At 35.2% G+C, this 27,797-nt stretch overlaps 1 protein-coding gene across 1 annotated transcript; it reads right to left on the bottom strand.

Moving 5' to 3' along the window:
* Positions 1-839: 839 nt before the first annotated feature.
* Positions 840-23,961, bottom strand: LOC132555703 (apoptosis-inducing factor 3-like). Its single transcript, XM_060220064.1, has 17 exons — positions 23,928-23,961; positions 16,698-17,106; positions 15,611-15,720; positions 14,862-14,971; positions 14,372-14,498; positions 14,103-14,215; positions 13,825-13,911; positions 11,848-11,939; positions 11,586-11,716; positions 10,357-10,472; positions 5,374-5,509; positions 4,740-4,813; positions 4,435-4,552; positions 4,022-4,120; positions 3,312-3,387; positions 1,890-1,994; positions 840-1,343 (listed from the first exon to the last, which is right to left on the bottom strand). The coding sequence occupies exons 1-17, from the start codon at positions 23,959-23,961 to the stop codon at positions 1,301-1,303; spliced, it is 1,980 nt and encodes a 659-aa protein (XP_060076047.1). The 3' UTR covers positions 840-1,300.
* Between the last annotated feature and the right edge of the window lie 3,836 nt (positions 23,962-27,797).

Below are 27,797 nucleotides of genomic sequence, written 5' to 3'. Positions count from 1 at the left end.
ATATCATTATTGATTTGAATCTTATACAATAATCACAACACTTCCAAAATTTCAATAAATACTTGTCAATTTAAATTGTTACTTTTGCTATGGGTCGTTAGAAGTTAGGAAACAAACATTCTCTGGATTCGGCTGCGGTAGAGCTGACATGGTTAAACCATGAACACAAAATGTCACTACTGAAGGAAACCAGCATCAACATAAAACAATAAAAACTGATATATTGGTTCAAGTTCAACCAAAAATGCATCCGTAAAATAATAAACAAGAAAACAGGAAGTAAAAGAACTAAATTTATCACTAAGTCAACACAACAAGAAAGTCCTAGATGCAGTATCAAATTAAAAGATGAACGCAAAGAAAACATGTACCAGAAGTAGTTTGGTATTGACCGTTATTCTACACTATAAACTACAGTGTACATATAAAACCAGAGTCATCATGGAACGTCATCATCATCATCATTTAATGGGTTAATGGTCAATTTCATTGTGTGGGATTTATAATCAACGTCATTGTGGTTTTTTGATGATTTGGTCTTATTGTGGAAGGAAATTGAGGTTCTCGGGCTGGTGACCCCATACCTTTTTCACATCCTTTCTGGGAATTGAACCACGAACGACTAGGTAAAAAGCAAGTGCATTACCACTGCACCACACGAAACGCTGTCGGTGACAGAATTGCGTGCATCAGACAGATTACATTACCAAATACCAATCATTGTTGAGATATCTACTAGATAAATAATGTGATACTTAGCTGAGTATAAAATTTATTGTCAAGTTATATTGATAACACATTATGAGTTTACTCTATTCTACTTCATTCTATTCCAGCTAATCTCACTCATACATGGTAACTCATCATCATTACAATGGATTACATTATACATCCCTGGTCAATAGAAATATTCTCTTATACTTTTTCTATCTTCAATGATACATTCTGATGTCTTTAAAATGTTTATTCGATGAATAATCAATACTTACACAAAACACATGTACACACAAGTGTCAGCATATCAACTTTGTTCTTTCATTTGCATCCGTGAAACAATTGCATGATTCAAGACAAAATGTCTGCATCCAGCTTTTAACAGAAAACCAGTTGGACAACAATCCTCACTGAATTGTAAATTATGATGAAAAGATAATGGACTTTTCAAGAGTTTTGATAACTTTCGTCATTTCTTCACTTCCAACTTTAAATTCAACATTTGTCAAGTAATTGCACACCCAATTAATTATTTTGTTAATTAATAATTCATACCAGCAGGAATTGGTCTTGTTGAGGTAAAAAATTATAGCTTGCACAGCTTGTCAACCCAAGTATCGGGCTTCTCTCTGAAAACAGAAAGAACATGTCAAATGAAAGTTCTTTCAAAATTTTCAAAAGTTTTTAGTACATTATCAGCTAAACATGAAACAAGTTTATCTGTTATGATTATAATAAACAAGTGATTAAAGTATGATTATCTTCATTTACATAAAGCATGAAGCAGAACACACATATCATTACCTTCTGAAACATCCGATATTTGTCCTTGAATATGTACTACCAAGACCAATTAAATCCTTCTTCTTTTGGTATTTTGAATCAGAATTACGATTTTGTTTAGGACATTTTTCTTCATATTTTTGTTTCCGGATATTCCATTGACAACAGGAACAGTAGCATAAAAAAATTAACAATGTTAACAATTTAATTAAATCATGAATTTTGATAGAAACTATGACAGTACAGGACAAAGAAAATATAGTAACAATTTAATTATGTTAAATATAGTAACAACTTAATGATGTTAATATATAGTAACAACTTAATGATGTTAATATATAGTAACAACTTAATGATGTTAAATATAGTAACAACTTAATTATGCTACTTACTGAATCTCGCTCTTTGAAATCTTCAGACCTTTAGCCATCATCTCGGCAGCTTGGGACACCAAGGGGTCAAAGTTTAAACTTGCCACTGCCACGACATCCTCACCCCTACAACAGAGTTTTGTGTATTCATTGGACTGTCAATATATTTTGATGGACTAAGTACTGCGTACTTCCAACCATTATTCTGATGACAAATACAGATAAAGAATAAAAAGTCTCTTCCATCCTATTTTCTTCATATTATCTTTAACTAACGATCACAATTATCAACACCATTAAACTTATATCGCAGCTCCATCAAACCAGACATAGCTAGCGTTCAAACAAAGTGATTTGTGTAGAAAGTGAACTTGATGGGATGATAGCATCCAGAAAAAGAAATCAGATGATACTGAAATGAAAAAAATCTCAAAGCTTGCCTTACTGTTAGTGATCATTGGTCACACCAAGGTGTACATTACACATATATGAATCTGCTATAGGGTCAATTATAGGGTCAAGTAGTCGCCTTCAGAAGCAATTATATCCTGGCAATAACACGAGGGAGGTGATTTTATTGAATTCCATTTAAAACTTGTTATAAACTTAACTGTTTTACAACAATTGCGAAACAAGATACCAGCTTATATTAATCAGTTCTGATTGGCCCGGTGAGAAGTGCACCCATGGTCTTACTGTGGAAGTAAATCTGAGTACCTGGGAAAAACTGACATAGTCGGGTAGGTGATCCCAAGTATGATTCGGGGATCGAAATCTGGAAGTCTAAATGTAAGGCATGAAGGTAACAATCCATCCTTATAAAGAATGTATTGTAATATTCTCCTGTTTAACTTATTAAGGTTATTGTCATTCTGTATCAATCCAGATTGTTCAACAATATTTAAAATCAAGGAAAGACACGACGGAAGTAATTATTTGATCCAGAATAGAAGTATTGGTCAGTATGCTGATGATACTTGATCCAGAATAGAAGTATTGGTCATTATTCTGGTGATACCATCACACGGGTAAAATACTAGCTGCAATATACCTCATAGTTAGACAGAAGTTCTCTAGCTTGATGGAGCATCCCTGGTTCTAATCCCAGAGGAGGTTTTGAAATAAATAATGACATTTGTAAACTGATGTGAGGTTTCAGGAATTATACTTCAGTTACATTCACAGGTAACACTGTAATCCCTGGAAACCCGAAGACAAGGCCTTTCCTGAAGTGGGAGGATGTAACCCTAGTAAAATACAATTACAGCTTGCCTAGAGATAAATTCTCTCTAGCTTGGTCGGTGAGCGTCAGACTAGAAAACTAGCAGGTTATACTAACATTTGTTGTTTTTCTGTTAGCAGGCAGATCATATTGTTATTAATACAACATGCTTGATCATAAGTGTACATACACTTGGAAAAATTGTGAAATTATTAACTTACCTGGTGTAAAATGCTACCATTTTCAAGTCGTCCACATTTCCATGAAAGACGATGTCATCGTAACCGGCACCATAACCTGTGAGAGACATTGTAATGTAGGATCATAGATAAACAGATATCAGAATTAATTAAAAGATGCACTTTTACGATATCAAATTTCTTAACATGTCACAGTTAATTGGATATCAAATGTCTTATTTCCAATATCACGATTTTTGTGCAAGATGTCAACAACTGACAGATAAACTTACAAACATTGGGTTTCGGAGGATGCAAGTCGACAAAGATTATGGTGAGGTTTTATGTTCGTCTTAATGATCTCATTGAGAAATATTCTATTTCAATGACATGTTTGGTGCTCGTTAATTTGCCTGTTGGTTCTATTGTTGTATACCTTGTTCTCATTGGAGACCTTTTAAATGGAGACTGGAGGGTGTCGTCGATGAAGCAGAAGATGCTTACACTTACAATTCCAAAATACCTAGTATCCTTGAAAATGTTTCTTCATACTTCATCCTGGTTTTTTATCAAACCTGAATTATCTGTGTTGTTTCATACGACAAGATTCCCTAATCAATAAATCTTCAATTAACAATAATCACAAGTACTCTTCTGCATACTCTAATTTTCTTGATGTACAGGACTATAACTTTGTCACCTATTGCATTCAAATTCTGTTCTGACTTGTGTCCGTGAAACAGTGTCCTTACCTGTATATCTGATACTTTTTCCGTACATGACAGTCCAGAAGTAAGGTACACTAGTTATCTCTGTCTTCTTACCAACTATACTTAAGGCAGCTGTCCGGCCTGTAGGATAAAACATTCAAATTAAATAAACAAAAATATGTCACAACAGTAAACATTATGGAAAAGGCTTAATCAGATCTTAGTTTTCTTTAATGTGGACTTAAAATTGTCTTGTACACATCCTGGCACTTGCGTCAGAACCTTTGTTTTATCAATCAGTGAAATAAAAAAATTAAACACTATGACTGCATCTGATTCTTAAGAACCTTTTTTAACCTTCTTTTGTCAATATATTTAGGTCTAATCCTGTTTTTTATTTTTAAATTTCCTAAATCCATCATGGTAAGATGTGAACAATCCGACTGAGTACCCACCGTGAGCATGAGCCATTTGCCAGTGCTGTACGTTAACATTCTTGTCTCCCTCAGTAAACAGTGGAAACTCCACAATATCACCAGCAGCGTATACATCAGGTAGATTAGTCTCCATAAACTGGAAATAAGACGTTTCTCTATGTCAAACAGTCCTACACTAACATCTTATTATCAAACATTTTTGCAACTTAAATTTATTTTTCTATTGTCGATTGGTTGTCGTACTCCTTTTGTTTGTTTTTTTTTCTCTAAGATAAAAGATTTTTCAAATTAGTAATGTATTCCTAATTTTTTGTGTTTCTTACCTTATTGACAGTTAGAAAGCCTCTATTCATTGTTAAACCGGAGGATTTAAGGAAATCTGTTGTAGGTACTACACCTGTTAACACAGAGAACAGTTCCAGGTATATATCACAAACTACTCAGCACTTACCCCGTACTCTTACATATTTTCTGCAAGTTTACCATATCTAATACTTTCCTTTGACTCGGCACAGAGTGACAAATAAGCTGACTGCAAAACTATAACAAAAAACTTGAGTATTATTTGTAAAAAGAATTTTATAAAATGAAAAACATCTTTTATGATGTTAACATTAATTGTTGACATGGCGGCTGACATCCACAAAGCAGAAGACACTTACTCTTCCGGAACACCTGGTCTTATCATACTTGTACTTTTTCAGGAGTCTCTGCGTAAATCTTTCTTCCATTCATATTTTGCCCTAGCTTTATTGAATTTCAGTTTGGATTATTATAATGTTGACATGTAGATATTTTCTTGTTATTTTTTGTTCAATACCTACTGACAAAGTTGCAAAGTTATAAGATATCATAACGTAGTAATGCATCCAAATAATCTATCTAGTTTAAGTATTTGCATAAAGATAGCAAGTATTCTATCCAATAAGATTCCCTTTGCACATGAGAGACACCCACCTACTCCGAGAATGCAGAGGTCAGCAGGCAGTCTGGTTTCGTCAGAGAGAACGGCTTCAGTTACATGACCATCCTTTCCAGAAAATTCTTTGATGCCTCTCTCTAGGAAAAATTTCACTCCATGATCCTCATGCAACTGGAAATAGGAGTCAAATACTACAGTATTTTCTCTTGTGAATGATATATATTTTTGTTTATAAATAATACATCTTATCAGAAAGATTCCGGATTTACATTTCAAGAAAATGTCATAGAAGTATGTTACTTTAAAAATCATTAATATAATATTAATTTTCAAAGGGGAAGGATGTGACCAAGCCGACAAAAGTCAGAAAATATTATTAGGATAAAAAAAATGTGCTATCTAAACTATGACAACAGACCTTATTGGCATGTTACCTTGAGTAGAAAAGATCCAATTTTTTGGCCTAGCACATTTTGAAAAGGGACACATCCTCTCACGACTACTGTCACAGAGAGCGCGACTTTCACCAAACTAGCTGCCACTTCCATTCCTGGTTGGTAAATACTCATTGTAAACATTGATTACAGACTTGTATGTCGTCCTTACGCTCAACACAATCCCTTCAGTACGTGTTAAACTGTTACATAACTCGTATAATCTATAATAATTCGTAGTTTGTTTATATGAGGTTGTGAGATTACCATCTGGTTTATACAGTGCTGATGTGCTTTAATTGAAAGCAGAAAGAGACAGAACCTGATATTAGAAAAGAAGTCATAGGTATCCATAGCTACACAGCAGGTCAAGCATGCATCATGCAGGGTGTAGAAAATACAAAAACTAGAACAGCATTCCTATTAATGTTAAATGATGTGCACTAGGTTTGAGATTAAAATTATTTCAAAACTAATCTATCAATTGTTTGTTACACGGAAATCTTATTTCATCTTTCTTACAAACTGTTGCATGAAATAAACTAATAAATTTTACTTACAAGACTTAGTATTGTATACCGTGGTCAATCATACCTGTAGTTATTTTATACCGTGGTCAATCATACCTGTAGTTATTTTATACCGTGGTCAATCATACCTGTAGTTATTTTATACCGTGGTCAATCATACCTGTAGTTATTTTATACCGTGGTCAATCATACCTGTAGTTATTTTATACCGTGGTCAATCATACCTGTAGTTATTTTATACCGTGGTCAATCATACCTGTAGTTATTTTATACCGTGGTCAATCATACCTGTAGTTATTTTATACCGTGGTCAATCATACCTGTAGTTATTTTATACCGTGGTCAATCATACCTGTAGTTATTTTATACCGTGGTCAATCATACCTGTAGTTATTTTATACCGTGGTCAATCATACCTGTAGTTATTTTATACCATGGTCAATCATACCTGTAGTTATCTTATACCCTGGTCAATCATACCTGTAGTTATCTTATACCGTGGTCAATCATACCTGTAGTTATTTTATACCGTGGTCAATCATACCTGTGTTTATTTTATACCGTGGTCAATCATACCTGTGTTTATTTTATACTGTGGTCAATCATACCTGTAGTTATTTTATACCATGGTCAATCATACCTGTGTTTATTTTATACTGTGGTCAATCATACCTGTAGTAATTTATACCGCGGTCAATCATACCTGTAGTTATTTTATACCGTGGTCAATCATACCTGTGTTTATTTTATACCGTGGTCAATCATACCTGTGTTTATTTTATACCGTGGTCAATCATACCTGTGTTTATTTTATACCGTGGTCAATCATACCTGTGTTTATTTTATACTGTGGTCAATCATACCTGTGTTTATTTTATACCGTGGTCAATCATACCTGTTTTTATTTATACCGTGGTCAATCATACCTGTGTTTATTTTATACCGTGGTCAATCATACCTGTGTTTATTTTATACCGTGGTCAGTCATACCTGTAGTTATTTTATACCATGGTCAATCATACCTGTTTTTATTTATACTGTGGTCAATCATACCTGTGTTTATTTTATACCGTGGTCAATCATACCTGTGTTTATTTTATACCGTGGTCAATCATACCTGTAGTTATTTTATACCGTGGTCAATCATACCTGTAGTTATTTTATACTGTGGTCAATCATACCTGTAGTTATTTTATACCGTGGTCAATCATACCTGTGTTTATTTTATACCGTGGTCAATCATACCTGTAGTTATTTTATACCGTGGTCAATCATACCTGTAGTTATTTTATACCGTGGTCAATCATACCTGTGTTTATTTTATACCATGGTCAATCATACCTGTAGTTATTTATACCGTGGTCAATCATACCTGTGTTTATTTTATACCGTGGTCAATCATACCTGTGTTTATTTTATACCGTGGTCAATCATTTAGTTATTTATACCGTGGTCAATCATACCTGTGTTTATTTTATACCGTGGTCAATCATACCTGTGTTTATTTTATACCGTGGTCAATCATACCTGTGTTTATTTTATACCGTGGTCAATCATACCTGTAGTAATTTATACTGTGGTCAATCATACCTGTAGTTATCTTATACCGTGGTCAATCATACCTGTAGTTATCTTATACCGTGGTCAATCATATCTGTGTTTATTTTATGGTGCGGTCAATCATACCTGTGTTTATTTTATGGTGCGGTCTACTACCACTTTGCATTTCTTACTGCTCTCTATCACGAGTCTTTGTATCATATACCATCATTGTTCTATTATGATACACCATCTAGTAAACTATGATATTAAACTCCCATGGCTTAACTTCCTAATCACTTTTACTCTCTGTGTATTATCAGTTATACTCTGTCTATAAAAAGCTATAAACTTTATCTATTTTACAACAATTGCAAAACAAGTTATTTCAGGTGATACTTATCACTCTTGTTGGCCCAGATTTACATGCGCGAGGGGTCTTATTGTGGGAGGAAACCGGAGGGCATGTGACCCTGACCTTTTCACGTCCATTCCAGGAATCAAACCCCGAATGGCTAGGTGAAAGTCGAATGCGTTACCAGTGTGCCACCCAACCACCTACTCTGTCATAAATGACCATCAGATATAATATATATCAGTTGCCTTCACGCTCCATATTTAAATATCGTCAGGCATATTCCGTAATCATACACCATCAGTTACACTGAGTAATTACAGACCATCAGTAAAACTTTGTAATTACACATCCTCAATTACACTTGGTAATAATACACAATCAGTTATGCACTGTTATTATACACCACCATTGTTCTCAGAAATACACTATAAGGTAAACTGTATTATCAAACTCAACCTCACAATCACTCTTCCATCATGTATCATTATTATACTACAACAGTCATACATCTTGTGTAACGTACCTTCTACCATTACCGACATATTACCCACAGAATATAATCTATATCAACATATCATTCAGGTAAAAATATTATGACCCAATCAAAATACATTTAAACAACTTATGTTAAAGTTATGACTACCTGCACAATGAACATGTGTTACTACTGTAAATATAAGGATAATAGATAAAGTACAGGCGACAAACTAGGGAGTTATGACTACCTGCATAATGAACATATGTTACTACCGTAAATAACAGGATAATAGATAACGTACAGTCCACAAACTAGGGAGTTATGACTACCTGCACAATGAACATGTGTTACTACCGTAAATAACAGGATAATGGATAAAGTACAGTCCACAAACTAGGGAGTTATGACTACCTGCACAATGAACATGTGATACTACCGTAAATAACAGGATAATGGAAAAAGTACAGTCCACAAACTAGGGAGTTATGACTACCTGCACAATGAACATGTGATACTACCGTAAATAACAGGATAATGGATAAAGTACAGTCCACAAACTAGGGAGTTATGACTACCTGCACAATGAACATGTGATACTACCGTAAATAACAGGATAATGGATAAAGTACAGTCCACAATCAAAAACCATGTATGGTACAAACATACAGCTTTACTTCTAGTACGTAAATAATGACAATTACGCAATATAAACAAAAAATATTTATAACTGACATAGCCTATACTCTCACACACAGCTCAGTCTCATCATCACAAATCAACAAACACATGAATGTACATGTCAATTACAGTCGAAACACCACAATTCACAAAAATAATTTCACTCCAGAAACCTGCAGATTATATAGCTATACTTAGTTATAAATGACAAGGTCACAATTCAAATGAAACAAAATAACAATAGTCTGTAGTCTACATACAAATAAACAATAACACCTTACAAAGCAACAATCTGCAACATACAGATTTCAATTAGTTTAGTTTTCAGTCAAAATAGGAACAAAAGAAAATTTTTAAAAAAATTCATGCAAAAGCACACGGAGAGTTAAGACCAGGTGTTCCAGAAGAGTAAGTGCCTTCTGCTTCATCGGCAAAACCCACCATCTAAATCTCAGTCAATTCCAGTAAGAAATGTCATATCCATTAACGAGCATCAAAAACATCCAGCTTCATAGCACACCAAGAAATAGAATATTTCTCAATGATATCATTATGATAACCAAATAACTACCCCATAAATTTTAGCAACTAGCACCTTTTGACAACCCGTGTAATGAGTGTGTCCAAAAGTTGACAACTTCTTGCACGAAAATCCTGACAATGAGAACAGGCCCTTAAATCAAATCAACTGCGACATATAAACAACGTAAGTTGGGGATGCAGGAATGTTGCTATCCAGTAATGAAAAATTCACAATAGCGAAATTGAAATTACTTCACCATCAAACAGCTTGGTGGAAAGCTGTTCATGTTAGTTTTGCTGTAAGAAAATATTGAGATAAACGGCTGACATAGAAAAGTCTGTTGTGTCCTATACATCACAGTTACACCTAATAGTCTATAGGCTTCATACTGTAAACACAAAACACACCTATAATCTATAGTCTACATACACATAAAGTATGTGAGATACCTTAACCATATCATGCCTAAGACCTTTACCTGTTTAAGCAGTTCGCCTACTTTGTCCCCCAAGACCAGTTGGAAAGGCGTTTTTATGATGTCTACAACCGACACACTTCCAGCTTTGTCTGCCAAGTAAGCTGCTACCTCCATGCCTGAGTATAGAGGATACCTCTACATACTACATTTTATAACACTGTAGTTTAAACAGTATTTTTCCTTTAATAAATTGTTCAATTACCGAATCAGCTGATAGAGATAGAAATAAGGATCACAGCCGAAATAAAAATATAGCACATTCAATTTCTAAACATGCAATATCAGAAGGATTATTAAAGCAGCGAAAGAAACTATGATTCTATTAGAAAAAGACATAGATTGAAATTAAACAAAGATATTTAAGCAGTGATTCAGCTATATGAGAACGCTGAATGATTATAAATTAAACAAAGATATCTATGCAGTGATTCAGCTATATGAGAACGCTGAATGATTATAAATTAAACAAAGATATTTTTGCAGTGATTCAGCTATAAGAGAATGCTGGAAAATTATAAATTAAAAAAAAATGATATTTTTGCAGTGATTCAGCTATAAGAGAATGCTGGAAAATTATAAATTTAAAAAAAAAGAAATTTTTGCAGTGATTCAGCTATAAGAGAACTTAGAGAGACATATTAAATAAAATGAAGAAATACATGCAGTTTTTCCTATATCTAGCTCAGAATACATTCAGTTACAAATAATACCGCTGAGGGAAAGGAAAATGGAGATGAAAGTTACAAAAATATCGGAAACAGTAGAAAAAAAAATACAATAATAAGTACTAGAAAGTAATGCAAACGTGGTTAATAATGGACTAAGCTTAAACAATCTGAAATGAAAGACTTCATCAACAGTTAGATATAATGCTCTCAAATAAACAGTAAAGGTTGTACCCCTGAGTGGTCACTAAACCACGACTATTAACTGTAGCATAAAGTAAGTTGATAACTGACATCATGACACCTAAACTCTTCTAAATGATTTTGTATTGTTGATTTCAACACATGTGTATTACGGTAACTTGAAAGTACAAATACATAAAAAATAACCATAAATGTAATCAATCATTTTCAAAAGAGAAATATTTGGTTTACATGAAGCAACCATTTTTATTTGTAATACCAGATAGCTTCCACAACTATCAATAAATCAAAAGATATGCTACTGTTAAAAAATGTAATAAATAAAGATTCTTTATTGTCACATATCGTGGGTGTACATACCAATAAACGATGATCCAATGATAACGACGTTCTTGCCTACGGCATTTTCAGCGATATAGTTGGCATCGGCAGGTGTCCTCAGCATCCGGACATTCTCAAGATCTATACCTGGGATAGGCAAGACCCTTGGACTGACAAAGAGAAGTGATGATGTCATTGATTGGAGGCGAAAGCATGTTAATTGATATAAATGAATTATCCAAATATGAAAATTACATCAACCCAGTGTTATTAACCGTTTTGATAACTATGATACACATACCTGCCTCCCGTAGCCAGTACTAGCGAGCCATATGTCTGTGAGCTTCCATCTTTGAATGTAACAGATTTATTCTCGGTATCGACTGCTTCAGCCTAAAAATCATAACATATCCTGTCATGTAGTATACTAATGTTAAATGTTCGGAAGTAAATCATCGGGAAAGTTCAATATTTAGTCTTTTGACAGGAAATCACCTAAATCAGGGTTGTTGACCAGGCTCTTTAAGATGATATTATAATCAATAATAAACTGTTGCTGGATAAATGATAAACAGTTGTTGACCTGGCTGTGTAGGATGTTGACCTGGCTGTGTAGGATGACACTGTGTTAAATGATAAACTGTTGTTGATCTGGCTGTGTAAGATGACACCATGATAAATAAGAAACTGTTGTTGACCTGGCTGTGTAGGATGACACTGTGTTAAATGATAAACATTTGTTGACCTGGCTGTGTAGGATGACACTGTGTTAAATGATAAACATTTGTTGACCTGGCTGTGTAGGATGACACTGTGTTAAATGATAAACTGTTGTTGACCTGGCTGTGTAGGATGACACTGTGTTAAATGATAAACTGTTGTTGACCTGGCTGTGTAGGATGACACTGTGTTAAATGATAAACTGTTGTTGACCTGGCTGTGTAGGATGACACTGTGTTAAATGATAAACATGTGTTGACCTGGCTGTGTAGGATGACACTGTGTTAAATGATAAACTGTTGTTGATCTGGCTGTGTAGGATGACACTGTGTTAAATGATAAACATTTGTTGACCTGGCTGTGTAGGATGACACTGTGTTAAATGATAAACTGTTGTTGAGCTGGCTGGCTGTTGTTGACCTGGCTGTGTAGGATGACACTGTGTTAAATGATAAACATTTGTTGACCTGGCTGTGTAGGATGACACTGTGTTAAATGATAAACTGTTGTTGACCTGGCTGTGTAGGATGACACTGTGTTAAATGATAAACTGTTGTTGACCTGGCTGTGTAGGATGACACTGTGTTAAATGATAAACTGTTGTTGACCTGGCTGTGTAAGATGACACTGTGTTAAATGATAAACAGTTGTTGACCTGGCTGTGTAGGATGACACTGTGTTAAATGATAAACTGTTGTTGACCTGGCTGTGTAGGATGACACTGTGTTAAATGATAAACTGTTGTTGACCTGGCTGTGTAGGATGACACTGTGTTAAATGATAAACTGTTGTTGACCTGGCTGTGTAGGATGACACTGTGTTAAATGATAAACTGTTGTTGGCCTGGCTGTGTAAGATGACACTGTGTTAAATGATAAACTGTTGTTGACCTGGCTGTGTAGGATGACACTGTGTTAAATGATATACTGTTGTTGACCTGGCTGTGTAGGATGACACTGTGTTAAATGATATACTGTTGTTGACCTGGCTGTGTAAGATGACGCTGTGTTAAATGATATACTGTTTTCAGGATTATAATGGCTTTGCTTTGTTTCAATGTCTTGCCTCGTCATATTAATGTTAGATGTTAGATTTGTGCTGAAGAACACTCTTTTCATTTAATTGTGATTTCATCCTGACGTACAGCAGTAATGAAAACTCAATCAATCATGAGAATTGAAATTTGTGAACTGTTCTTGAATCAACTAGAAACAAAGACACGAGTGTTAAGAATAAGTAGGTATCAATTACATTATGGTATCAGGATCTGTTAAAATTACCCATTCACCTTCGAACAATACTTGTTATCAAGCTGTGTAGTATTTTTGTTGATATTACTTCTGTATTCTTTTGTAGTTGAGACAACGATGATTGCATTATTATTAAATTTTGGATAATCTGTAGTGTAATATATTTGACAACACTGACACAGAGGACATCATAGAAAAGGCATCACATGCACCTATGAATGCCACTGTTTGCATTCCTTGTATCAGGTATCTTCATGGTCAATTGAATCTGAATATATAGAATTAAACATCACATAAATTACGCCTACCTCTTTTTGAGTGAGGATGTTGATGTCTGCATTCTTGTAGAAATCTTCCCCACGGAGAGCAATGGCCGCTGGCTTAACATCCATGGCCTATTAAAAGTGTATAGATGTTTAAGCTTGCTTTCGTGAAATAATTTAATATCACTGCCATGGTTGGTAGCCATGACATCATATTTCTGGCAGCATAATCATTTCCTGGTTTGGTCAGCCATCAGTTTGAAAATTAAGAATCTGGACACAAATGTTTTTATATCATATAAAACAGCTTCAATGTCCCCTACCTTACTTAGTTTGATTCGGTCATATGGTAAGTGCTCCTCTTTAGTTGCTATGGAAACCTCTCCCGTGAATCCCTCCTGTCTAAGAGTTTCAGCACATACTACGGAGGCAGGACCTGTAAATCAAACAAAGATCAAAAGATGGTGTGATGATATATTTTTGTGTTAGAGATCCAGTCTAATGAGTCAAGAATATAGACACGAAAATTTCGCACACGAAGGAACTTACATCTATTTTTTCTTTCTTTACAATGACTATTGCTATCCCTCACCTCCTCCTATTATAAGGACGTTATCAGTGTCGTCTCCCTTTGCCTTACACATGTTACGTTGACGACGGAAATTCTTTAAGGCTGTCTTATTGGCTTTGACCTTGACCTTTCCATCGGCTACGGACACCTATCAACAATAAAACACATATTACCACCTATTCACTGCAAGTGATGATAATAGACAATTTACAGTTAGGTTAGTGAAGAAAAATAGAACTGTAGTAACAATTGTAAATACTGTAACCATCCAAATGGCTCTTCATCTCTCTCATCCTAGTTCTCTAAAGACATGACTAAGATACGATTTAATCGTCAATTAATTTTGTCACGAGAATGACCAGTAATGTGTGAAGTCTGCAGCTTACTAGGATTTGTTTTCTCATCATTACATTGCCACTTTATCTCCAAAACATGTACAGCACACAAGACTTTACAGTACGCAATTATATTACTCTAGACAATCTATAAATGTAACATACTGTAACCTTACACCAAATTTGTGGATACTGTCCAGTCCTGGGTAATCCTCGATGTCTCCAGTCCGTACATCAAAGCATGCGCCGTGCCAAGGGCATCGCACTCGGCCCTTGCAGTAAGCACCTAAAACATAACAGCATCAATGGCTACTGACATTTGAACACCTTCTAGCATTTTTATCTGGTTTGGTTTTCACATCTTTTACACATGTCTACTGCCCACAGGTGATTAACAGTGTAGGTATAACAAATAGACGACACAAACAGTAAAAAGCTTTGACAATGGTAAATCGTAAGTGACTGGTTCCCAAAGTACGCTGAACATTAATTCTACCAAAACTTATACATCTTTTTCATCAGAATAATATCATGGTGAAATTCTGTTTCCTTGTGTGACATGAAGTGACAATACTTAGATTGACCAACATTTAGAATGCGGGTTTCATAGATAAGGAAGAAATGCTTACTCTTCTGGAACACCTGAGATTATTTTCTCCTTGTACTTTTTCATTGGTCTCTATCTAAATCTTTTCCTCTGTTCATATTTTTGTCATAGTTTCATCATTTTTAAGTTGTTTTAATAGCAATTTCCGTAGCTGTTTTTGACATAGAACATTGACTGATGTGACATACACTAAACATTTATCCGAAAAATAGCTTACAACTTGAATGTTAAGTGGGCTGAAGTGAATTTCGACCCTTACAGTTGCCCGTGATACTGACTAGCAGGTTTTGCAAATGCTTTGACGTGATGAGTACTGACCTTTTACGAGGGGAGCTCCGAAGTGAGTACACTGTGCTCCTAGTGCATGGATGTCACTTCCTTCTTTTACTAAAAGGACTTTGCCTTCTCCTAAAGCCACTTCTTTCATCCTACAAACAAGGGAAAATGAAGGGTTGCTACACAGCACATCAACAAAAAGTTTTACATGTAAGAACCTTTTTTATTCAAATGATCAAGGCTCCCTTTTGATCATTTATTAATCAGGATTTCCTTTGTAGAACAATCCTGCAAAACCCTTTAATGTCGAATTACTAGAAAATGATAAAATGTACATGATAATAAGATTATTTCAAAGTGGGTTGGTGTGTAACTATTAAATTTAATTGATGTTGACCCTGGTGTTATGCATGCTGTATGTAACACAAGAATTAAAAAAAATATACATAGTAAAATCACTACATAACATTTCCTGGAGTCATGGTCTGCCAACTGGGCTGACAAACCTTCATAGGAAGTGTGGATGAGTATAAAATTTTGAACCATGTTAGGTGTATTGATGATAAATCTTACTATAACAGATTAAAATAACCTCATTTAAATATGCTTCTATATATTCCTACATTATGTGCATAATTATACAGTATGTATTCAATGGTTAGACTTATCATGTGTATACAGGGATGCACCTAAGACATTAGACATATATCTTATATTGACTGGGGCAGTATATTTGTGTCGTAGAACTTGAAGTATTCACCAACTAAGCCAGAAATCATGGAATTAAACAAACTAAATACACAATTTGCGGTAACTAATTAATTAGAAGCGAGAAGATAATACACATTCTTTGTATATCAATTACATGGTGAAGATTTTATGCTCGGCCTCTTTACCAGACAGTGCCTCGTATGAATTATCCTTTAAAAATCTTGATAGAATTATATTAAACGAGATGCTCTGTAAGGATAGTATTACGGTAATTTTTTCCAAGGTTCTGTTTTACACAATTTCTAAGGATGGTTCATTTCATAACTACCACAAAAAATACATACGTGCAGCTATAGTGCTTTTTGGTAAAACCTAGAAAATTTGAGCCATCAAAAAATCAACCTTTTCAATAACTTACACTCCGTCTTGGAGTTCACCTTCATCACACACAACTGCTTCAATAACGTCACTCTCCGACATGGTACTTTCTAGTTCTGCAACGTTTTCTACAGTTGTTGTTGAAACTACGGCAATGTCAGGTTCAGCTTCGGAGTTGGGTTCTTGTTGTCCAGACACAATGACCTCAGTGGAATCAGGAACAGGCGTTTTCTGTGAGTTACTGTTGGGAGTATTGGCAGTCAATGACGGATTCCAGTCCCAGGGATTGTTACCAGTTTTGTATTTAGAAACAGGCTTCACAGGACAGCTGTTTGATTGCCTAGCAACACTCTTTTCTGGAGGTTTGATGACTGGTTTGTCCACAGGTTTCACCGCCTCATTAAAGACACTTTCTCCGATATAGGACTGTGGTGAGCTGTTCACAGTGGCTGTCAATCACAATGGAAACAATATTTTACTGATGTGCACCACTTTGTAGTCACCTATGACAGGACGTTTGACCAAATGGGTCATCAGTGTGATAATATATGTACAATTGACCTTTGACTGTAATAGGTAGAATTTCTAGGTTGTTATGGGGTGATAAAATGGTGTACACATACAAATTATCCTATAAATCACATAATTATTGATCTACACACTTGTGACCAGTCTGATCTATAGCTCAGTGACTTAGATGATACTTGTGGTAAGGGATTTATCGCTAAGGAGAATTTATGGAATTATTGCAAGTGGTAAGATGTTGTATGTGTTCTACTGAAATATTTTCATCTCTTATCTGAAAGTTACATGTTCTCTGAACATTGTCATGACCTTGCCCAGATCCCTTTCCGAGTTATGAAGGAAGCTGTGTATAAAACGTTAGTTTTGCTGCATTAAATGACAGTTTTTAAGTGAATGCTAACACGCTGAAAGTCATAAGTACATGCATATAGGACAGCTAGTCAAATAAGTGTATGCATCTGTGTGTTGTGCCATCAATAAAACTGCAACAGTTATAGTAACATCGTAAAGTCGACGGTATCACACCTCCCAGTACACACTACCACGCCGGCATATTTACATATCACTAAGTATTATACACACGTGAAGATAAACTTCTCATGCTCGATAACGATAATATAGCAGTGTAAACACATTCAAACAACGATCTATAAAACAAGATTATACGGGCGTTATTTTAAGTGAGGATAAATTCGATATTACGATACGTGCATACCGTTATTTTATCTTCCTGTACATTTATCGGTCCGATTGGGATGACATAACTTGGTCTCACCGAATGCGATTCCAGCGTTTTTTTTAACACAAAATTAGATCCTTCGATCTCCTTTCTCATGTCAAAGTGATTCCGTTCCCCTCACCAATCCATGTTTACAATATTCACGTTACCTTATGAGTTGATGCCCTTTCGTTGATGTTTTGTACACTTCTTTTGTAACAAAGTTAGGGTTCATCCCTCCCACAACCCTCCACGATTACGGCAATGAATCCAGAGATTGCAACCAAGTTTTAAGCTTTAACACATCCGTACAGTATCCACACCCATGCAGTCTCATACATCGGCAAAGACTTTTTATAAAATCTTTGAGAGACAAGATGCATATTGTAATTGTGAAGTAAGTTATTGAGAATCAGTGTTTTGAAATTATTTCATACAATGTGAAATCTGAAATATATATAAAACTTGTTTGCATCTACCAACTATATTAAGGCAACACTGCGAAATATTGTTAAAAACAAACATATCTATCTCGTTTCTTGTCGCGTTCTGTGTATCGAATAATTGACATTTCCTTGAAGCTTCGTTAATGTGGGGAAGAACTACTTTTCCTATTGTTAAGCATCCTTCGTGTTAATGTAAGAAAACATTATTAGCCCTCCCTTAAGTGATTTCTTACCTGACTGAATGTGTGCACTATCCAGGTGTTAAACCACCCACTGCTGTACATGTGACATCTAGTACGTGTTACAAATGAGGAAACACATGATATTGACAACTCCATAACTAGTATATCAATCACAGTGTGGGACTGTGTACTACGTAATGAGTTGAGAAAAGTTGTCAGAGTCGTTGATAAAATGATTTCTGCCGTGGAAAATCACGGACATCACAGACTCTCCTTTACAACCCGCTTAACCTCTATCTTCACAAAAACCGTTCGATTAAGCTGTATCGTAAGTGCGTTTAATTTGATTCGCTCGTTGTTGATGTTCCAGCTCTAGATGGAAAGATTAATCCTTTCCACCAACCTATGGTGTTAACACATGGCAGTTGATTCAATAATCGTGGGCATGTTCTTGGGCTCTTTCACCAATTCCATAACAGATATACACAGATTGATAAAGAATATGAGTTGTTTTGGTTATCGCCGTCGTGATCTCCATTCGGGATTCCCTTGTGTGAAGTCGATTCAATGATATACACAAATTGATGAAGTATATCATGAGTTTCAAAGTTTGGTTCTTGTGTTTCTTGCACTTTTTCAAGAATTTCCGCACAGTTGTGTGTGAATGACGATTTCGTTTACATGTTGATATTTTATCCTTTTTCAGACGAATACAAAGCAAAAATCATGGAGATGTCATAACTTGTGACATCGACTTTAGCACGAACTTTTCACTTGTCTTCTCCAGTGGTCTCCTTGTTTTTTTTTTAATAATCATTAACCATGAAATGTTTATCTTTGGTTCTATTTTATTCTTGATTCAGTGATTTAAAGCAAAGATAACAAATGCGTTCATGTATCTATGAATGGAATATAAACAATATATATATATACACCGCTCCTGTTAGTAGACATTGTCGTGACACGATCCTATAAAGTCGTGTCGATGACTTACGACAGAGCTATCCGGTGTTTAGATTGAATCTTTCGTGTTATGCTTTCAAAGATTAAGGATGGACGAGTATGTATAGAATATTTGGTTCTGCTAATACTTTGCTGTGAGGGACAGGGGAAAACTACATACGTCTTCATGGCCAATGGATATCAAAGTATAGCATCCCCTAGGGTAATAATGATACCGATGTTCTAGATAATGACTGAATTCTTCAGTTGGCAGATCAACAATACACAACTTCACTTTTTTTCACTGTGTTTCCTGAACATTTTAAAGTCATAACTTGCGATGTTTTTGTGCATTATTTTTGTTATCTCTATCGTTTTATTTTCATTAATGACTACGGTACATAACCTCGCCTAACCTTACCTTGCCTTGCCTGCCTTGCCTTACCTTACCTTACCTTGCCTTGCCTTGCCTTGCCTTGCCTTGCCTTACCTTACCTTGCCTTACCTTGCCTTACCTTACCTTACCTAACCTAACCTAGCCTAACCTTGCCTTACCTTGCCTTACCTAACCTTACCTTACTTTACCTTACCTTACCTTACCTTACCTTTCCTTACCTTACCTAACCTTACCTTACCTTACCATACCTTACCGTACCTGACGATCTGTATGTACTGTTTGATACTCGACATTTACTTATGTTTTCTTAATAAACAAAAGTGTTTCCCTAAATTTAGTCACTTGTACATTCTAAACAAATAAAAAGGAATCACGATATTCATTTACAACACATTTAAATAATATATAAATAACAAAATGAATGATAAATGTACCACTACTACACAGATAACTTACATTGTAAGTAAGTTATAAATTTAATGGGTTTTTTTTTTTAATTCAAATACTGTATATATTTTTAATGCATTCTTATGTATTACTTAATTATAAAACTTGGACGGATAACTCGTATAATTACCAGCTTAATACATTACACAGAACTGCTTATCAATAGGAACTTTTCCCAGGTAACATGTAGTGTTCAGTATCAACGCTGAATCTGAAATTCAATAGTTCCTATGGAACTCTGAGGTATACAAGTATGTTATAGGAAACACTAGTTTCACTAGTATCCGTGCATGTATGAGTTTCTGCTCAGACCGTTGTCCTAGTAACGGACTAGAACTAGCATTGCATTTTGACAATTTTGCTGATGACCGCACGATTTAAAACTGTTTTGGAAATTAAACTTTGGGTTGCAAATAGTTAAATCAATCAAGGCATTTTATTAATTGAAGGGATAATTTTTAAACCACTAGTTTCGATGTGTTACTAGTACTTTAGACGGGTTAAATCTGTTGTTATCAACATATTCAAATCTTCACCGTGATGTAACTTTGTTTATGGTTAATAATTTTACAACAACCAGTGAGATGCTACTTACCAAACAAATACCGTGTATAATTACCATTTCACATCGACTTTTTCAGAGAAAGATAAACAAAAAATGTGTGTTTCAGACCTATGATATTTACTTAACCTCTTCCCTATATCACGATTTTCTCGCAAGATGTCAATGACTGACCACGTGACAGAGAAACAGGTTGATGAATGGGCAAGTTTTACAGTCGTCATGGTGATCTCATTGCGAAATATTTTACTTCCTTGTGCGAGATAAAGCTGGTCCGGTGTGTCTGAAGCTCGTTAGTATGCCTGTTGGTCCTTGTGCGACCTGAAGCTGGCCGAATGTGTCTGAAGTTCGTCAGTATGCCTGCTGGTCCTTGTGCGACATGAAGCTGGTCCGATGTGTCTGAAGCTCGTTAGTATGCCTGCTGGTCCTTGTGCGACATGAAGCTGGCCCGATGTGTCTGAAGCTCGTTAGTATGCCTGCTGGTCCTTGTGCGACATGAAGCTGGTCCGATGTGTCTAAAGCTCGTTAGTATGCCTGCTGGTCCTTGTGCGACATGAAGCTGGTCCTTGTGCGACATGAAGCTGGCCCGATGTGTCTGAAACTCGTTAGTATGCCTGGTGGTCCTTGTGCAAGATAAAGCTTTCCCCATGTGTCTGAAGCTCGTTACCGATGTGTCTGAAGCTCGTTAGTATGCCTGCTGGTCCTTGTACGATATAAAGGTGACTCGATGTGTCTGAAGCTCGTTAGTATGTCTGGTGGTCTTGTGCGACATGAAGCTGGTCCGATTTGTTTGAAGCTCGTTTACGTTTACGTTTCCGGAACACCTGGTCTTTTTCTTGCCAGTCTCTGTCTTTCTTATCATATGCTATTGCTAATCGCATATTGAATGCTGTTGATGCTGTTGATGGTGTAACGGTCTCCTGAAATACTACAGTATGCTGTTTTCTGATAGTTGTGTGTTAACAAGTTATTGGCCTTTATTACTGTATGTTGTTTTCTGATTGTTGTATGCCTCACTTTCATTGTTTTTCGTAATTATGGATATATTACATAATCAAAACATCAGATCAATTTTAATTCCGAATTTGAGCCAAAGTCTAGATACAGGACAAGAGGGTCATAGGACTTAACGGACTCCCGGGTTTTAAATGTTTTTGGCAAATAATAAACACAAACAAAAAACTGCCTTATCTAATATATAGCCTACAGTTATGTACAATATTGCTTGTAGCAAGTGTGGATTTAAAGGACATTGCAAAAATTCGGACAAACTCAACTCTTAGGGCAGTACACTGAAGTTTTCAAAACATTGAAACTCATGGACAACCAAATTCCAACTTGTTTTGTAATTCCAAATGAAAATGAATACAAATATTCAAATATTTGACCCCTGTGACCTTGAAATGTGATTCCCTTGAACAAACTTAGTAACCCTTTATGCATGCCACGAACCCAATATCAGACTTCTGAGCCTTTAGGTTATAATATAAAGATGAAATCGTTTGAAGATTTTAGCTCATTTGACCCCTGTGACCTTGAAAGTCAGTCAAGGTTATTAATTTGAACAAACTTGGTAGCTCTTCATCCCAGCATGCTACAATCCCAATTTCAGAACGGTCGGAAGAAGTCATTGATAAGTACTAACATTATATAACCTATTATCCTGAATGCTACAGGCTTATTTTCGGTTATTGAGAAGAAGCCGCTTGAAGGTTTTAAGATATATGACACCTGTGACTTAAAAAGTGGGTCAAAGTCATTCCCTTGAATAATTTGGTAACCCTTCATACCAGCATGCTACAGTCCCGGTATTAGAACTCTGGGCCTTCCTGCCATTAAGAAATCAGAAATGTCGCACGACGACGGACAAGAGGCGATCGCAAAAGGTCACTCAAGACTTTGTCTCAGGTGACCTGAAAAGAGAGAACAGAGGCAAATCTCAATAAACAAGAAGCCTAATGCTAGCTGAAGACTTTAAAGACATGATTAAATATCAAACGACAGCAAAACATGTGATGACATCACTGTGTAAGACAATTTACAGGGTTTGATCTGTGGACATCCCATGAAAAAATCCGTACATAACGACCACGTCCCTCTTTCCAATTGTACAGGTAAAATTCATTGTACTGTAAACTGAATTAAGTATGTGTTTCGTGGGATTTTCACCTATGCTGTGACTCCTGTAAAACGTATAATGCTTTCTATCTTCTTACATCAACAATCGATTATAAATGAAACCGCTGTTATGTAACTTACTGAATTGTGTACAACCCATGTCGTTTAATGGCGATGATATGAATGTCCAATTATAAGAATTTATTATTGTATTTAGAACCTTAACGGAAAGCATTCATTCACTAAAAAAAGAAGAAGAAGAAAAAAAAACACAAAAAAAAAAAAACCAAAAACCAAAACGACAAAAGAAACAGGAAAAACACATTCACATTAGTTGCTTATTAGACAGTCCCTGGGAACATTCTTTAGATAGATAATGAATAATACATTCATAGTGTAATGGGGTCGTGCCAAAGTAAATAATTCATATTCAGGAGAGAATATTACCACAATACACTTATGTGCGAGTTTTGACATAATGTAACAAAGACATTCCCGGTTGTTTATTCTCTATTAGTTAATTAAGTCTACAGCTTGAATTATAATCATCTATATTGACATATGCACCATATCAAGGTAAACACACAATCACGTATAAAAATAAACATATTCAGGGAAAATGCAAATGTAATGAAATGAGAAAGAAAGCTATTACTACAAAGGGCATCTCAGCACGTCTTACAGGTAATATTGGGCATATATATATATATACATTGTAAATAGGTAACACGGGGCACATAGATAAAATAACAACACAGTGTACTTCTCAAAGACTGCAGTCAACATAAACACAAACGTTGAAGCTGTAGAATATCCCTATGGACCATCCGGAACGTTACCCATATCATTTTAAACAAATACTGGAGTTCGGGATTCGAACCCGCACCCACACTCATGTCCGTACAAATCTTAAATGTATTTACACATACTTACCTAAATCATAGGACCTAGACTGTGTTTTCCCCATGGCGATGCCTCTTCAAAGCAGTTTCTAATATCACACTCAGTTTCTTTTTTAATCCTAATAGTGGCAAGCTGTTCCGTAAAACGTAGACCTTCAGGGATAGACAAGCAAATGCATTCTAATATACATCAAGTTCTAAAATACATACAAAAATGAAGATTTCAATCTAAGATAGATTAAGATATGAGAAAGAAATTTCCCTACCAGTTCCAGCGAGACCTGGATAGTTTCACATCCCAGGGGTTTCTGTTGGGTATTTGGAACATTAATACAATATACTTTCCTCCTATCACACCTACCTCTCCTGTAACGCTGCAAGATAAATCCGTCCTACTTCGTGGTGTGCATCATAACCTTGTTGAGAACCAGTAACAAATGACACCTTGGTGAAAATAACATTCGAGATGACATCAGGTCTTTTAAATGAGGAACATAAACGTTGAATAATATGCACGTGATTCATCATCGTATTAGTCTTGGTTCAAAGGTCAACACATATGTTATATGTCTTTTTGTAAAGAAATACCATACGTAATACGTGTAAGGTTTATCCTCACTGCAACAGGGGCGCTTTGTGATGGAAGATGATTTACAGATTATACAGGGATAGGAAGTTTGTTAAACAACACATTATTGCTAGTGAAAATCACAAACATCAATAACATACTTTATATAGCTGATAGTTTACGAAAATTTTCAATATGAAAAATGTATGAAACTTATAATGGATGTTATATAAAATAGTATGTCCTTCCTTACCTCGTTTTCTCACGGACAATACAGATTGATCCTCTCTACTGTCTGACTTCACGAGCATGTTACACACCCACTCGCCTGCCTCGAACAGGACTCGAATACTAATACGAAAACTATGGACTGGACCTGACAATATGAGAGCTGTTCTTATCATTCCTGTTTCATTTTTATTTATTGAGCACAATCAAAATCGCCAGAGTAACGAAATTTAAGAACTTGCTATTTAACCATATAATGTATTTAATAATTCCATGAAAAATAGGAATTATGAAGTATAAAATAGTTACATGTTGCAAGAGAACTTCTGGTATGTCTGTGACAATGATCGTGTAATAGAAAGACTCTATTCCTCGTCAAGTATCATTTCGTTCAGTTTTCTGTGGAAGAATAATTTGACACGTCATTGATGCCCGAATGTACAAATCACGAGAATGTATATAAAAAAAAAACTTGTCTTAAATGTTAAGATGTTAAATATACGAAACATTTATTTTCTCCTGTAAAACTTATCGTAGAAAAGGGCTATTGCGAATGACTACTTAAACACCTTTGTAAAAATTCTGATTCAACAACAGATATATGATTTGTCAGTAGCCTCCTTTTTATTATCGACTCTTCTCCGCGTGACCAATTAAATTGTTCTTTTTTTTTCAAAACCTTATTTCTTACGTTACACAAGTAATTCGTATCCTCCTCCGTTTTCATCGATATACTACAACCACACTATAGACGTTCGTTCTCTGATACAACTGTTCATCTTTCCCGAGTATAATTCATGATCACCTTCGCTACAAGTCCAGTCCACTTTTCCCACATCACAATAAAAATGCGACAATGACAAGTCTCAGGTAAACAATTAGTGGCGTTAGGTCATCCTTGCTGAATACATCACTGGTCAGGTCTGACTGTCAGGTAGTACAGAATTCAGTAACTCGTTTTACGGCGGGTTAATAACATATGCAATTGGGAAAAAATATCATATTAGTCGTGAATATATATAGGGTCAAATCTGTCTGTATACGATTATCGCATGATAATATGGACCGTGTATGTCAATGTTAACCCGAGTAATTGTATGAAAGCGATACTCCTGAAACGGTATGTTATTTGTGTACTTTCATACCACTTGCATATGATATTTCGTTACTAACTACAACGACAAAATAAGAGTGAAAATCACGTATATATATATATATATAAGTCGTTGTTCATATAGACAACTTCATGTTAAAGGATTTTTTACATTGAATATAGAACTATTTTGTGTAATCCATCAAGTAAATGTAGCATGGTTGAGTTGTTCGGACAATTTTCACAAATATTACCCATTCACATTGGGTTCCTTTTACCGGACACATAGATTATTTATCCGACAGGTACGTTATCTGAATTAAACCCGTAACGGATTTTTTTCTCAGGACGTTGAGAAACGGACCTGTCTTCGCTGAAATAATTGACTCGTTGGGCAAGACATTTAGTTAAATTGCTCTGTCATGCGACGTGCCTCCCGTATGTTGTACAGTAAGGTAGTCGTCAGATACTACAAGGAAACCCAGTCTCAATATATAAACGTGATTCTATCGCACAGATATAAAGAGTCAGATTTGTATCACTTGGAAACAAAGGTTCCTCTTGGTATTGCGTTAAAATTAATCTATCCACGGATCTTTTAATGTCCAATCTGACTAATTAGCTTCCGGAAGTTCATTATTCCCATGGTTACTATCAGATGACTTAATCCAGAAATAACTAGGTCTGTATATGTCATTATGTACGTGACTTCAATTATGGCCGATTTATGGCTATTACACACATGCTGGTCGATGTGAAGGTATTCTTTCTTTAACAGAGAATATATCATCAAACGAGAAAAGTCAAAACACATTGTCAACAACAGCAAGATATATCACTTTACTCTGTTGATTACACGACATACATCAATAAAAAAATACCTTCATCCCATCAACAACATAATCACCTCTAGTTCATGTTTAATCTGTACCTTAATCTGTATCCGAGAGTATTTTTTATACTAGTGTTCTATCATGATTCAGATAGATAGAAGCAATCCCATGGTTATGTGTCATGATTTTTCTTTCTCTAAAATACTAATACCATTTGAATAGTAATGTAAATAAAATGATAATCAAATAATTGCTATCGGTTAGCTTGTAATCATTAAATAAGTGTTTATATAATAATATTAATTTTAACATATCAACAAATATTCATCATACAACACGAGTTGCATCCCTTGAATCTCAGCCCCGCCCACCAAATATCACAGCGAAATGGCATCAGATTAGATGCATTTATCGGAATCCCTTCACTTGAAAGCTAAAGTTATATTATTACGTTCGGAATATCATCAAAGAAACTCTGCTCTTTCATTCTGATACACTGACTGATAGCAAGATGAAATAAAAATGCCGTATTTTTCACTTCAAATCACCGCGCTGCAACAGACTATGTAACGATCAAGTGATGGAAGAGATCATGATGTCGTTAACTTTCAAGGATTCCCCAAGTTTTGCCTTGTCCAATCAGCTATTACGCTTGTTATGACATCATCCAAAGTTTTTCCTTGAAAACCAATCAGGTTTCAAGGCCATATAACAAAAATAAACTCCGTAATTCTCAAAAAAAAAAAAAAAAAACTGTCCGGAAAACCTTCCGGTGTAAAGGCAATTTTGTGCCAACACATAACATGATGCCTTCGAGATTAGGTACCATTCATCTGTATGTGTATTGTTGTTGTACATGCTCGTATAATCAGTGATTTAGAAGTAAAAGAAACCATATTTATCTACTGTAAATGTGAATTCTGTTGTTCTTCAAATTTTCTGATATCTTTAAACTTTTATATAGACGTGCACAAGTCCGTTTTGAGAGCATCGACAGATGAAACAGAAATTTTATTTTATTTTAATGTATAAAATTAATTATTTGAAATTACACAAACTTTAATGTATAAAAAACATTAACATTTTAGGCTAATTAAACATTTACAAACCAGGTACACACCTAGTCATTTACTCCCCAGGTATACTCATTACATCATTTCAATTAAGAAAAACTTGACT

The sequence above is a fragment of the Ylistrum balloti genome, unplaced genomic scaffold (genome assembly GCF_031769215.1).
Source record: "Ylistrum balloti isolate Yb309-2 unplaced genomic scaffold, AGI_CSIRO_Ybal_v1 Utg370510, whole genome shotgun sequence".
Lineage (NCBI taxonomy): Eukaryota > Metazoa > Mollusca > Bivalvia > Pectinida > Pectinidae > Ylistrum > Ylistrum balloti.
Note: the sequence above shows the minus strand (reverse complement) of the source record. Positions and strands in the feature narration are given on the sequence as shown.

Excerpts from the sequence above, each read along its gene's own strand:
- LOC132555703 (XM_060220064.1), bottom strand. The coding sequence starts at position 23,961 with ATGGGGAAAACACAGTCTAGGTCCTATGATTTAG. Across the intron at positions 17,107-23,927 it reads GTCTAGGTCCTATGATTTAG|CCACTGTGAACAGCTCACCA; the intron begins GTAAGTATGTGT and ends TGTGATTGACAG. Across the intron at positions 1,995-3,311 it reads ATGGTAGCATTTTACACCAG|GGGTGAGGATGTCGTGGCAG; the intron begins GTAAGTTAATAA and ends ACTCTGTTGTAG.